Source organism: Aythya marila (genome assembly GCF_965140915.1).
Source record: "Aythya marila genome assembly, chromosome: 4".
In the NCBI taxonomy this organism is placed as follows: domain Eukaryota; kingdom Metazoa; phylum Chordata; class Aves; order Anseriformes; family Anatidae; genus Aythya; species Aythya marila.
In genome coordinates, this window is record NC_139045.1 from 43,210,931 (window position 1) to 43,224,253 (window position 13,323).

At 40.2% G+C, this 13,323-nt stretch overlaps 1 protein-coding gene across 1 annotated transcript in view; it reads right to left on the reverse strand.

Moving 5' to 3' along the window:
- Positions 1-13,323, reverse strand: part of LOC309877806 (ATPase family gene 2 protein homolog A-like) — a gene marked incomplete at both ends in the record, with an annotated part of 28,437 nt that overhangs the window by 10,374 nt on the left and 4,740 nt on the right. Inside the window, 6 exons of the mRNA XM_082759567.1 lie at positions 5,522-5,777; positions 7,079-7,202; positions 8,071-8,127; positions 8,800-8,929; positions 11,482-12,111; positions 13,160-13,218. Coding sequence (XP_082615693.1) covers positions 5,522-5,777; positions 7,079-7,202; positions 8,071-8,127; positions 8,800-8,929; positions 11,482-12,111; positions 13,160-13,218 — 1,256 coding nt within the window. The remainder of the gene's footprint in view (positions 1-5,521; positions 5,778-7,078; positions 7,203-8,070; positions 8,128-8,799; positions 8,930-11,481; positions 12,112-13,159; positions 13,219-13,323) is intronic.

Here is a 13,323-nt window from a genome sequence, read left to right on the forward strand (position 1 = left end):
CAGGTGGCCCGTTTACCTAAACTGCAGAAAAACACCATCGATCTAACGGAGACGGTCCTGGATTTCAGGGGAATTTGCTTCCCCACCAATTACGGTGAAGAACAAAAAACTTATGAGCCCTTCAATTCCTTTTTATTTGTAATGCAAGGGGACTAAGGTGTGTGAACAGTAGCACAGGTCTTCAGGGTGGGTTGGAGACCTTATTTTTTGGTTCATAAAAGACGCAGCAGAAAGCATCTCAGAGCCAACAAAAACAAAAATACAGTACCCTACTGAATTATTTGTATTTTTACAGATCTAATAGCTATATACAATCAATATTCAGATTAAATGGCATATTAGTTTTTCATCCTAGCCATATTATTTACCAGAAAGCAGGGGCAATAAAAGGGCCAAGTGAATATCAAGGACAATAAGACCTCAAAACCAGAGGAACCAGAGGACTCAAGATCATGACCTTAAGATAGCAAATAATGCAAGCATGGCTACATCAGTTCAGCAGGAATGCTGACTTACACTGGTCAACAGCGTAGCTCAATTTCTTCGTTCTGTAATGTTTTTGATAACAGCCAGCTCGTGTAAATGAAGCATTATAATCCTGAACGCAAAGCAAGGTGATGCCTTCACCTGTATTGCAATCAGGCAACTTGCAAAGCTTTGAGGCAAAGCAGAAGGATGTCTGCTGCTTTCACAGAAGTCTGGAAGTTACACTGGTCGCAATGCAGCATCCTTACTGGAACCAAATCGATGTTATTGCAAGAGCGACCACAATTTAAACAAAGACATTTGTTCTTCCTCTCCTCATGATGCTATCTTATCACAGTCCAAGTGTTTTATATCAGCACACTGAAATTATGTGTAGTGAACAAGGATGTTCAAGATAAATTCTAAGAGTTACAAAGCAAATACTTCCTCTCTCTGTAAACAATATGACTGAACCCACTTCTTGAAGAAATCAAGCTATATTTATATTCACTGTCTTGAAATGCTACAGGCAGCCATAGAAGGATAAGTTTATAATAAATTGCTATATTTGGAAACCTTTGTTGCTAAGCATCTTCTAACATTCAGTACAGTTTATACCATTCATGTCCCTGCTACATAATTAACATTTCATATGTTTTTCCAAAAAAGTGGAGTGCTTATCTTTGTTGTTGAATTAAAACCATTATAATTTTTTAGGGAATGAATAAAAGGCTGTGTGGCCAATTAATTAAAGCAGAAGCAGTGAGCTCTCATGGGCATACAAACACTGACATTACATGCAAAGATAGGGCAGAGTCTATCTCCTGAACACTGACTCTGCTTGAGATAAAACAATTCAGAATGCAGCTGTTCACACTAAAAGGTAGCCCACTAACCAATTTAGGACACGGGAAACCTCTTCCAGCCTTGAGAACATGACTCTCCCAGCTGCACATATACTCAAGCCCTTTTCTTGGCAAGAATTCTGTGCATGTGAATCCCTCAGAGGGCACTCAAGTCCTCGAGAATCAACTCATCACATGCTGATGTCCACAGGATATGGTCCAGCACCTGAGAAGGGATTTGCAGGTTTTCCATATTACGCTGTTAACCTTTCTGAAAGGTTACAGGAGGAAGCAACGTGCAGCTAATGGTGGAAATCACAAGCAAATTGCCAGGCAGTAGAGAAACTCAACAAGTCACAATTTCTCCAAGGTAGTCATTATAGATAACGTAACCTTGAACACAGAAGAGGCGTATTAATTCTGAAAAGTCTTTCATCAAAGCCAGTGATACCTGCCACGTTAGAAATATCTTTTTTTTTGCTTTTAGCTTTGACAAGCTAATCATAACTGCTTAGTTATTTGTAAATCCAACAAACAGTATCTTCCTTAACATGTGAGACAGAGACACATATACCTTGTGCAACACCTCGGGTGGGGATACACCTACAGAGCTGATGCTGTCACCCTGGTGTCAGCTCTTGCAGCAATACCATAAGCTTCATAATTCTTCATAATTTTTTCATACGCTCATGTAATTTTGTCGTTTCATTTTATAAAATGCTAGAACTCTATCTGCTCTGGCAGCAAAGAAGGTATTGAAAGAAAAATCCGCAAATATTTGAAATAATCAAAACAGTGCTTAACTGATGCTTATGACCATCTGGACTTCAGTATTTCACAGCTGCCTGGTCACAGTAACCTGTTTGGAAAAATCCAGTGCACAATGCGCTGATTCTCAGGTTTCTTGACCTCCTTTCCTCCCGTTGCCCGTTCTAGCACAGACGGCACTGCAGTTCTGTACACACCATACACGCAGGAGCTGAGAAGCATTCAGTGCAAGCTGAACTTTAAAAGCTCCTTAAACTCCTTAATCACTTCCATGAAAATGCACTGAGCTGCTGAACAGAACAGACAACTGGCCTGTCTGACCCCAGAAGTATCGCTAAGCACTCCTTGCATGGAAGAAAAAACAAGTCCTGCCAAGAAAACAGTTGGAATATGGTTAACGCCACAAGAGCTATTTACTTTTCATTAATCCATGTTCTTCAGAATTGTATAGAAGACAAACAAAAGCTTTTATAATGAAGTATCTTAGGAAACCTAACTATTGACGCCAAAGTGAAAGTTTTGGCTGCCGGAGCCCTACAATTACTCCCATTTACCATGTCATATTAATTTCTACAGCCTTGGTTTATATAAGCAGTATATACACAATATATATAATATTGCGTATAAAAAAAACAGAGTTGAAGTATAAAGATAAGGAAGGAGGAGTCCTTTAAAAGTTATCTAAACTTTGTATTAAGAATATAAACATATTTAGCTTGTAAACTTTCAGGCTTTCCAGCCCCAAAGAAAGTAACTAAAGATGCAAATGGGATAACTGGGACTGTGGAGTCTCCCAAAGACCCACGCTGCAATACAACTGGCAAGCAAAATAATCTTGTGCTAAACACTGAACAGGTATTTCTGAACTCAGAATTCATGCTTCTAAATTAATTTCCATGTTTTACCTGTACTTATACGCACATTATAAGTGAAAGTTACATTTAACTTGAAAACTTGTGAAGGTACCCAACTCAGATACTGCCTGAACGTTAAACATCTTGGCTACTCAGAAGCATGCATCAGCAGTTCTAACTATATGTTTATATCAGGTTTTATATTTTAATATACACGAATATTACGTTCAATTGTGAGCACCACATTACCAAAAGGTTATTGACAAACTGGAGGGAGTTCAGAGAAAATCAACAGAAGTTCTCAGAAGGCAGGAAGGACTTATTTATGAGGAAAGATTAAACGAGCTAAATATTTATAGTTTGGCAAAGTAATGAATGAGGAGGTAGGGAACATGAGAACAGCCCACAGATATTGTAAGGGTGTAAACACTACGGAGGGGGACTGGACATGTTATACAAGGATGCAAATAGAAATAATGGGATAAAAGTAAACAAGGAAAACTTAGGATGAGTATCAGAGAACATTCCTGGACAGCAAGCCATTTTGGCCCACGGCACAGTTAGTGAAGCAATAGAAGCCCATTGCTCACAACAACAAACAAGACTAGACAAAACACTGGAAAACTTGCCATATGGAATAACCCTGCACTGCTAAGGAGAAATATTGCTTCATAAAAGCTAGTCTTTCCTAAGTTTAACTCCAGTGAAAGTAGTAATATTTCACAAGGTGTTGAAAATTTAATATAAAAAAAATAGATTTCGAGAGCTTAAATGGGGAAGAAAAAACCCTACTAAGAACATTCCTTAACCACAAAGCAATTTAATTCAGTGTGTGTAATGCTTCCAAATCATGCTTATGCAGTTTTTTGAAAAGGAAAAAATACACGTCGGCTGCAAAGAATTAAAGCAGCTGGACTGTGTTCTCCCCAGCAGAGGTCACTCCAAGTTAGCAAATGACAAGGAAATGTAACAGCACAGACTCTGACTTCAGGAAAGACTAATAAAAAGGAGACATCCTTGTTCCCTCGTTCCAAGCACTGACTTTGGATGCAAAGCTCCCAAATGACAGTGTGTCCTGCACCAGTATATGCCAGAGCTTTTGGATCTATACAGAGTTGAGAAAAGACATAACATTCAATTTACACAACATTCAGAATTTATTGTCTAAAAAGCCCTCATGAAGTGCGTAAATATCACCTATTTGCAGCCCATATGAAGTGTCCAGAATCAACGTGTGCATGCACAAGCAGAACCTAGGCTGGATTGTGTTTGGAATTCAAGCCACAACATTTTCACTCACATTTTTACGTTACATGAGCTAAGGGTTTGCTATGTCAGGACTGTGACACAGGCGGACTGACAGACTCCCAAAAGCAGAGGGAGGAAAACAAAAAAGGAGTCTGCTCTGTTGTTGTTTGTATATATTTGTTTTTAAAAGGATGTTTGGTATCTTAAAGCAGAGCTTAAAACACAACCCTAAGCAGCAGAAGAATGCTATAAAAATAATGCTCTCAGTCCATACAATTTTTTTCCTCTTGATCCATACAGAAAGCCAAAAATTCATATTTGAGGACTATCCCTTAAAAATTCTGTAAACTGGCAAGCAAAAGCCTTGCCGTTCCAGGTGCCATCAGCCCTAATAAAACTTCCATCAGCTTAATAGTTAATTCTGATGCAAGAATTAACTGAGCATTGTGCCACTGCCAGAGGAAGCTGTCTGGGTGCCAAAGGAAATAAAAGTAACCAGCACATACTGCAAATACATATTTGCCAACTACAAGGGAGCAAATATGCGTAAGCAGAACTGAAGAGTCATATTTTGACTAGACCGCTTTAAGCAGCTCCTCATGGGCAGATTTAAGGTCACTTAAACCACGCCGACGCACTCTAGCAAAATGTAAGAATTGATAGAGCGCACTTTTAGTGTTTCATCCAATGAAAACAGAAGAGAACTTGTGCTTAAGTGTTGCCTGGAACATAGTGAACCCTTGCTGCGTGATGCGTGGACAACTCTCCAGAGCTGTGCCTGCACCGGAGGCCACAGGAGGCTTTCCAGCCCCCAGCACAGGCTGCATGCCCCAGCTCCACTGCCCAACCTCACCCAGTGCACACAGTCCCACAATGCCGCTCACAAGCTCCTTGTCTGTAGGTAAATGACACAAAATACAGAAGCAACCACGCAGGCTCATCGCTTCTGCATCCTGGTGATCAGGATCTGCAGGACAAGCTGTCCAGCCTGAGACGCTTGGGACTTTCATACAGAAGGGGGAGGCTGGAGTCCAAGCAGAAAAACTTTGGTAAACTGAGACACAGCTAGCTAGCCGGTGTGCTAGGGATGGCACATGGGAATCCCTACTATTATTAACATTTATTTTTAAAATTGATGAATACTCAGAAGTGTTTTCCTGGTCTGACCAGGAGCAGCTGGTTTTCTTCATGCTCTGTGCTTGGCTATGTTTCCTTCAACACAAAAATTATCAGGTCTCATCCCTTTAAAAGCCATCAGTAGGCTGTGAATTTTTATTTTTTAAACAAAAGAAAAAGACTAACAATGAAGCAAGATCCTGAATAAGATACACAGACCCTTACCTGCTTCCTTGCACAAGGCTGCTAAGTCTGCACCCACGTAGCCATGCGTGCTATCAGCCAGTTGCACCAGCTCTGCAGCTGTGAGCGAATGGGGAACTTTCTTCAGAATCTTTTGGAGTATGTCCAGACGGTCCTGGGCATTAGGAATGCCAATTTCTATTTCTTTATCAAAACGGCCAGGTCTGCGCAGTGCCGCATCCAGAGCATGGGGACGATTGGTGGCTCCAAGTACCACAAGCTGCCCTTCGCTGCCCTCCTGAACACATCAAATAACACAAAATAATTAAACTAAATTAATAGTCATGTAGCTTATAAGCATATTTCTTGCTTACTTTTCACTACTACCACGCACATTAAACCTTGATGCTAGATCTCAAGGAACAAAGCAAACATTTCCCAATATACAACCCACAAGTGATCCCACCCAACCTATGTCCACAATCCAGCACTACCTTAGGTTTTAGGTACATACAAATAACACAAGAGAAGCTTTACCCTAAGATGCCCTCATCCCATTGTATCACACTAATTTCCAAGAACTTGCTTTCCTATATCAGAACAGTAAGCACTGAAGTAAAAAAAAAAAAATGAAGCATTTAAGCAAAAAGGCAGTGCTGGCACAAGATCAGAAAGGTATCAACAGGCCTTGAACAAGCAAGGCTGGGAAGCAAATAATTTAAGGTATAAAAACCATCAGAGACAGCAGGTTTTAGAACCTCCTGTAGGCTCAGCAGGAAAAGCAAGGTCAAAAATCCTAACCAATTTCCTCAAGCTCTGCTTTTTCACTGTTAAAGTGAGGCAAAAGCAGGTGGGTGGCTTGCAGTGCCAGTCTGGTTTTGAGAATGAAGTACTTCTCCATGGAGAACGCCCACCAGTCTTGGCCATCAGAAAATATTTTCTGACTGTGAACAATCCCACACTGGTCAGCAAAAATAAGTGTGCAGGAAAACAGCAAGAAATCTGCAGATTAAATAAACAGCAGAGACCGCTTTTTCATACCGTGGACAGAATTCTTTAATCCTTCGTGCCAATAATCAGAAAATAATAGATGAGAGATTGGCAAACTTTATGGCCTTAATTCATAATGCACTAATGTCAATTAAATCTACTGTTTCTTCAGTAGGCTTTTGTTTATATCCTAGGTTTTACTATGGCAATCGTAAAATCATCTCCTTCAGTAATGCAGACTGCCTATCATAAGAAGTACCTTGACTTCTTTGATTTTAGAGCAATCAAAGTCCCTGGCTTAGTTCAATTATAGGCTATCACTAAAATTTCAGTTTTATCTCTAAAACTACAGAAGTTGGAGAAGGCAAATGAAAGATAGTGAACGAAAGAAAATCTACTTTTATTTTTTTTGTAATTTCACAGTTATCAGGCAACATTCCCTTCCTATGCCTAGCATCTAAAAAAACATTAGATTACTATATGAGGTTTAACCTAAGGCTATTTTCTTTTCCCTGGATGATGCATCTAAAATTGGCTGCACTATAAAAGCAAAATTATTTTGCTCAGTTAGTCCCCATATGCATTAATTGTCTCAGTAAGACTACTTACCGAGCCAATGCCGTCCATTAATGTCAGCAAGGAAGCAACAACTCTCTTTTCAACTTCATTCTGAGCCCCTTCTCTCTTTGGACAGAGTGCATCCAACTCATCTATAAATATAATGGAGGGGCGACTGGGAAAAACAAAACAAAAACAAAAAATTTCAGTAGCTCAGGAGGATTTAACACATCAAGATAGAGACATGCAAAACAGTTTAAGGGAAACATCCAGGTCCAATGAAAATTACCAAGCGTTCCACTCCCTTTGGCAACTGAAAGTTTCAGCCTTGAACATGGCACTACTCTAAGAGATAAGTACAACAGGTAAGAAATTAGACAGCTAACACCTTAACACTGATCAGCCCACTTTCCTATGCCTCGCTCCCAAAGACTCAACACTAAAAATACTGCTTTCATAAGTAAAAGGTCAGCATTTTGTTTGCCATCTCCACAAATGTGATAGCATTTTGCTAATGCATTGTGAACAACCACCATCTGGAAGTCTAGAGGCTGCCTTGATCAGGTCTAATAATTTTGGGCAGACCGCCGCCCTGAGTCAGAGGCACGCTATACCCAGGACCAACACTCGCTCATTTAGAGCCAGCTACCATGTCTCAGCTCAGCACTGCTCCGCTCTCCAAAAATAAAACTAGACAGGAAAATTTGGATCCGGGTGAAACTCTGGCTCATGCTTCCATCTGCTGAAATAAGTGCACAATGCACTAATGATACAGAGCGAGCAATCCGGCACCATCTGCAACAGTCCCTGAACCAGGGCAGTGTCCAAAAGCATTTAACAGGCATGCTAGAATTTCACTGCTTTCCTTTCAGTTAAGCACTATATAAATACATTTATTTCCTTTTAAAAACCGCTGCAGGAAAAAATTACAATTCAAAGATTCTTGCAAATGTTTTTCTTTTAAAAACACCAACGTTAACTTGAACGCTGGAACCAGCACCGCAAATAAGTGAGCGTGAATACAATTAGCGAAAAGAACATACCGTAGAGAAGCTTCGGCAAATATCTGACGTAATCTTGCTTCAGATTCTCCATAAAACCTACAATAATTAAAATATTTTAATAAGAAACTTTTTTTTTTAATTGGTATTTTCCAGGCAACTTGGAAAATTACTGCTCGTCTGTTCCAAAAAGCCACAGCACACCCTTTCAAAGTCTCCAGCACATTTATGAAGCACATACAAATCTACAAGAATCTTCATTTCCACAAAGACAAAAATTAAGGTAAAATTGGATTCAGGCAAAGATATAACTATTTTCCAGGTAGTGAAAAAATGAAAAAATTAAAAAATAAGGGAAAAGCTTGTATCTTCTGATTCTGTATCTGTATTTTTAAAGAAACAAAAATAGTTTGCTGGAGTCGTCAATCTGTGCATTGTCGCCTTTGAATTTCAAACACGCTTTAACGAGTCACTCCTCTTGTTGCAGAAATAACTTAACACATAACTGTGAATACAGTTTTAGCCCTCTTTTTAATTTAGTCCATGCCTTACCCAAATTTCTAAGCCAAATCCACTGAAACTCTTTGATTGCAAAAACAAACACAACCTCTGCTTGAGAGAACCCTTTTTCCCATTTGTTTTTGACTCTTGGACAGACAGCCCAGAGCCAGATCTACAAAGAGGATGATGGATCGCCAACGGGTAGATGCCAGCACAGATTTAGGCCTAATATATTTGTAGAATTAATGAAAATAAATTGGGTGAACTTACTTGCTTATTATTTCAGGCCCATTAATAACAGTTACGTGAGCTCCAACCTCATTTGCAATGGCTTTGGCAATCATCGTCTTCCCGGTACCTGGAGGGCCATACAAGAGCACTCCTCTAGGAGGAGGGATTCCTTTGGACAAGCACATGCACACAAACAGAGAAGAAAGTTACTTGTGATAAATGCCTGACTGAACAAGCTGCATTTGCACATTATACTGCCCCGTCGTTATCACTGATTAGAACTTGAACTCAGCATTAACTTCCCTAGCCAACATTATTCTTATATTAAGAATCTTGTGATTAAATGGTATGCCTTCAGGGGGAACAGCCCTCTGCACAAACATTTGTGACACTCAGATGGGACACAAATCTAGGTTTTATACTTTTGAAGTCCAAACGATTTTGTTTAAAATGCAGCCATTTAAACTGTTTTATTTTTTCACTTCTAACATATTTTTCCCCATGCTTTATGCTTTTTTTTTTCCCCTGAAAAATTACTGGACTAAGCACCAAATCTTCATGACTGTACTTAATAAAGTTACTTGTGACTCTTTCGGTGTTGTTATTACAAATTTCCAACAGAAAACCCCTTTTTTTCAACAGTCCAGAAGTTTCAGAAATACTGTGAGGCTTGATTTAAGTACATAGCTACACCTTAAGTACTTTGAAAAGATGAAAAATACACATCCACTTATTAAAAGGATGAGTTTGTCTCTTTACAAGCAAACGTTGAGCACCAAAACAGACAGAAACATTCATGCACAGAACATAAAGGGCAGTGGAAGAACCAGGCATTCCTGGATATTGTTACAACTGGACAGAAACTACAGATAACTGCAGAAAAGTAAGATTATGATCCCAGGTCAACAGCTGGAAAAAGCATTTCAAACCAGCAGAGGCAAATTAAAAGGGCACAAAGCCAAAAGCAGAAAGTGAAAAAATAAAAAGCAACATCAGGAGGGGGTTCTTCACAGAGAGGGTGGTTGCACACTGGAACAGGCTCCCCAGGGAAGTGGTCACTGCACCGAGCCTGTCTGAATTTAAGAAGAGATTGGACTGTGCCCTTAGTCACATGGTCTGAACTTTTGGGTAGACCTGTGCGGTGTCAAGAGTTGGACTTGACGATCCTTAAGGGTCCCTTCCAACTCAGGATATTCTACGACTCTATGAAAAAGAGGAGACAAACTGTGGACAAAGTATGGACCCTGTGACAGAAGGCAGTGTTGAAGCATGACCAGAGAAAGAAACATCAGCTGGGTGCTGTAACTGAGTGATGCTTGAAGGACATGCTACATGACAGTGGTGACAGGGGTAAGTCACCTGGTGAGGACAGGAAGCCTGAATCTTAAGAACTAATGTACTTGAAAGGACAACAGTATCTGCTAATCGATAGAGGCTAGCAATAAAGTGTCTGTACAGACAGGTTACTTCCTAACAGCCCATTACAGCATGTGCTGCTCCCTCGTGTGGTGTGTCTGGTGCTGGCAAGAAATGGAGCTGCTGAACCAAAGGTCTTGCCTCCAGTGACATCCTCGCTGCCTCATCAGCAGGCAGGCAAGGGCTCACGGCACGTGGGTGGCTACCAAAAGCTTAGCTGGCAAGGAAGCATCACCTTCTCCCAGGTTATTAACAGAAAATCTGATCAAGCCCTTTTAGGACAAAGGGTGAAGAATGCTAATGCTGAAGCAAGGTGTCTGCCAGCACAGAAACACACAGTGGGCTGGAGGTCAAAGTGGAGCTGGACCACGTGGGGCTGAAGTCTCCTCGCACCACCCCACTGACACCCCCGGGCCATGCCCACACCACGCACACTGAAAGAACCACCCGTGCCTTACAGACGTGGTCTCCGTGGTCATGGCTGTCACCTCCTCTTTAACGGGTGCGTGTGGGAAGAGTGGAGGCAGAGAAATAAAAAGCCTCAAAGCCACGATAAGAAAGAAATATTTATAGGCAAGAGCCCTGTCTCACAGCAATGCACACCGAGACAAGTACAGTGAGCAGACGTGCCCGCTTTATGTGCATATCCGTTTGTAATAAATACACAGTACAGTTTTATCTTTGTCACAAAAGTCCTCTCAGTTCATATATATGTTAGATATAATTTAAAATATGGCAGCAGTAATCACGTTAATTTTTCAACCCTGTAATTCCATACTAAACACAGCGAGCAGTTTGGGTTAACAGACTCGAATACTTCCGTAATATTTTACAGGAACCCTACAACAGACAGGGATAAAGACAGCAGAAGAATTAATCTGTCCTAATTTTTATCAACTTCAAAAATACTTCATCAGTTGACTCTGCCAAAAAAAAAAAAAAAAAAAAAAAAAAAAAGTCTTATGAAGTCACAAGAAACATGTGCACCTTTCAAATGTCCAAGTATAAAACTCTTTGCTGTTTGCTATAAATTCTGCTGATGCATACCTGAGTTTTCCTGGAGATACATATTTCTTTCCTACTGAAAGCTTATTCACAAAGCTAATAATTACATCTCCATTACATCCATACAGTTTAAACTATTAAACAGTTTGACATTGTTTGGACACACAAGTGTACCGAAGTAGCATTACATAAAATCCAGGGCATATTTCTGGAAGAATAACTTGGTTAAAAAAGAAGTCACATTAAAGCAAAAAAAAAAAATAGTATCAAATGAAGAAAGCCAACTCTTAGGCATCATACCGTAACTCTTGAACAGTTCAGCTTGCTTCATAGGCAGTTCAACTGTTTCTCTAATAGTTCTGAGCTGGCTGCTTAAACCTCCTATCATATCATAGGTAACGCGGGATTCACAGTCACTGTCATCCGCTGCGCCGGTCCTGGTTTCAACAAACTGGATTCTAGTTCTCGAAGAAATGTAATAAAAACTGTCTGTGCTGCTTGCTGCTCCTGCCTTGCCGGGCAGCAGGAGTCCCTCCCTGCCTTCTGCCCCAGCTGGCTGCGAGCCATGGGGCAGGTCTGCACCGACCCCGGGGCTACAGGTCGGGGTTCCCTCAGTAGAGCCGTGCCTGACAGCTGCCAGGGCAGAGCTGGGGGGAACTGGTGAGGCTGGGTCCATGCACTTGCTTGGTGTGCTCACAGCTGCAGCCTCAGGGTTATCATCCAGATCCAGCCCGCTGAGCTGTAAGGACAAATCCAGCGTGCTCGCCTCCAGGTCAGATTTCTCCAGGTCTGGGTCCTGCGTTTCGCTGGAGGTGGCTGGGGCGGTCAGCTCTGCGCCGTCAGTTCCTTTCACTCTCATCACCACGATGTTACAAAGTTTGCCATAGAAAGAGAAAGCCAGGAGGTTTCCTGGTAAAACTACTTTTCCATCTATGATAAAAAAAAAAAAAAATTCAACCTATTTTGGCAGCAATAACTTTAAGACATTAGAACGCTTCCTTCTCAGTAAGCCTTATTACTATAAATTAACCTAACAGAAGGTAGTTAGGTAATTTAATGGTAATTTCAGGTAATTTAAATGATCCCTCCATACACAAGCAGACTGCACTGGATAAACATTTGTCATCATACATAAACTCACTACTAAGCTCATCATTACTTGGAGTTTTTTGAACTCTCATATAAAGTGAGATTAGGGAATTAGTGCTGTAAGAAGTAAAAATTTTATATTTGCCGTGTGCCTCGTAGGTTCACAATATTGCATGGTTAGCCCTAGTCTTGCACTAAAAAGGGGAAGGTTTTAGCCTTTGTGTTGACATAGACAGATTTGGAAATGGGATCTACTCAATGCAACCTACAGGCACGAAAAAAAAAGAGAGACACCAAAAGCAAAAACATACACAAGATCTATTATTTACAGCCAAACTCATGAATTTGGAGTTCATGTTCCAGTTCATGTTTACTGTTTCTTAGTTTGCCAACAGTGTTATTCATTCCTGAACCAGGAGATTACCACTGAGAAGGAAAATTACACCTCTCAGTAACAAAATGGTGAAATAAAACAAAACTTACCTTGTTTTTTTTTTTTCCTTACATATATCTAGCACACAACAAAGAGCAATTTTGGTTATTTACTACCAATGTAGAAAAGATTCAGAGTATGGGATTTTGTGCTAATACTTATGCTTTATGTTGTTTTTAATGCATAACATTGTACTCTTGTTCTTCACAAAACAAGTAAATTCTGAAGTGCACCGCAGTATCAGCCAGAAGGCCAACAACAGTAGCTGAACAACTAACTGGAAACTGCAATATGTACATTGAATAAACAAACAGGATTAAGGCAAGTTAGATATTTATAGCATAGTGAAATGATTTGGTCAAAAGACAACAGATCCCTGAGAGAAGTGTGAGTAGACAAAACCCGACCTTACACTACAAATTTAAACAGTCAAACGAAATGCAATAAAATTTATACCTAGGTTTCTCAGCAGACAGACAGACATTTCCTCAGCTTTAATGCAGGCATCTTTGTCCCTGTGATTGGAAGAAAAAGGAAAAAAATAAATTTCCAATCAATAACTATTACAAATAATAGTTAATTACAAATAAAATAAAAATCAGTATCACCTGGATGATAAA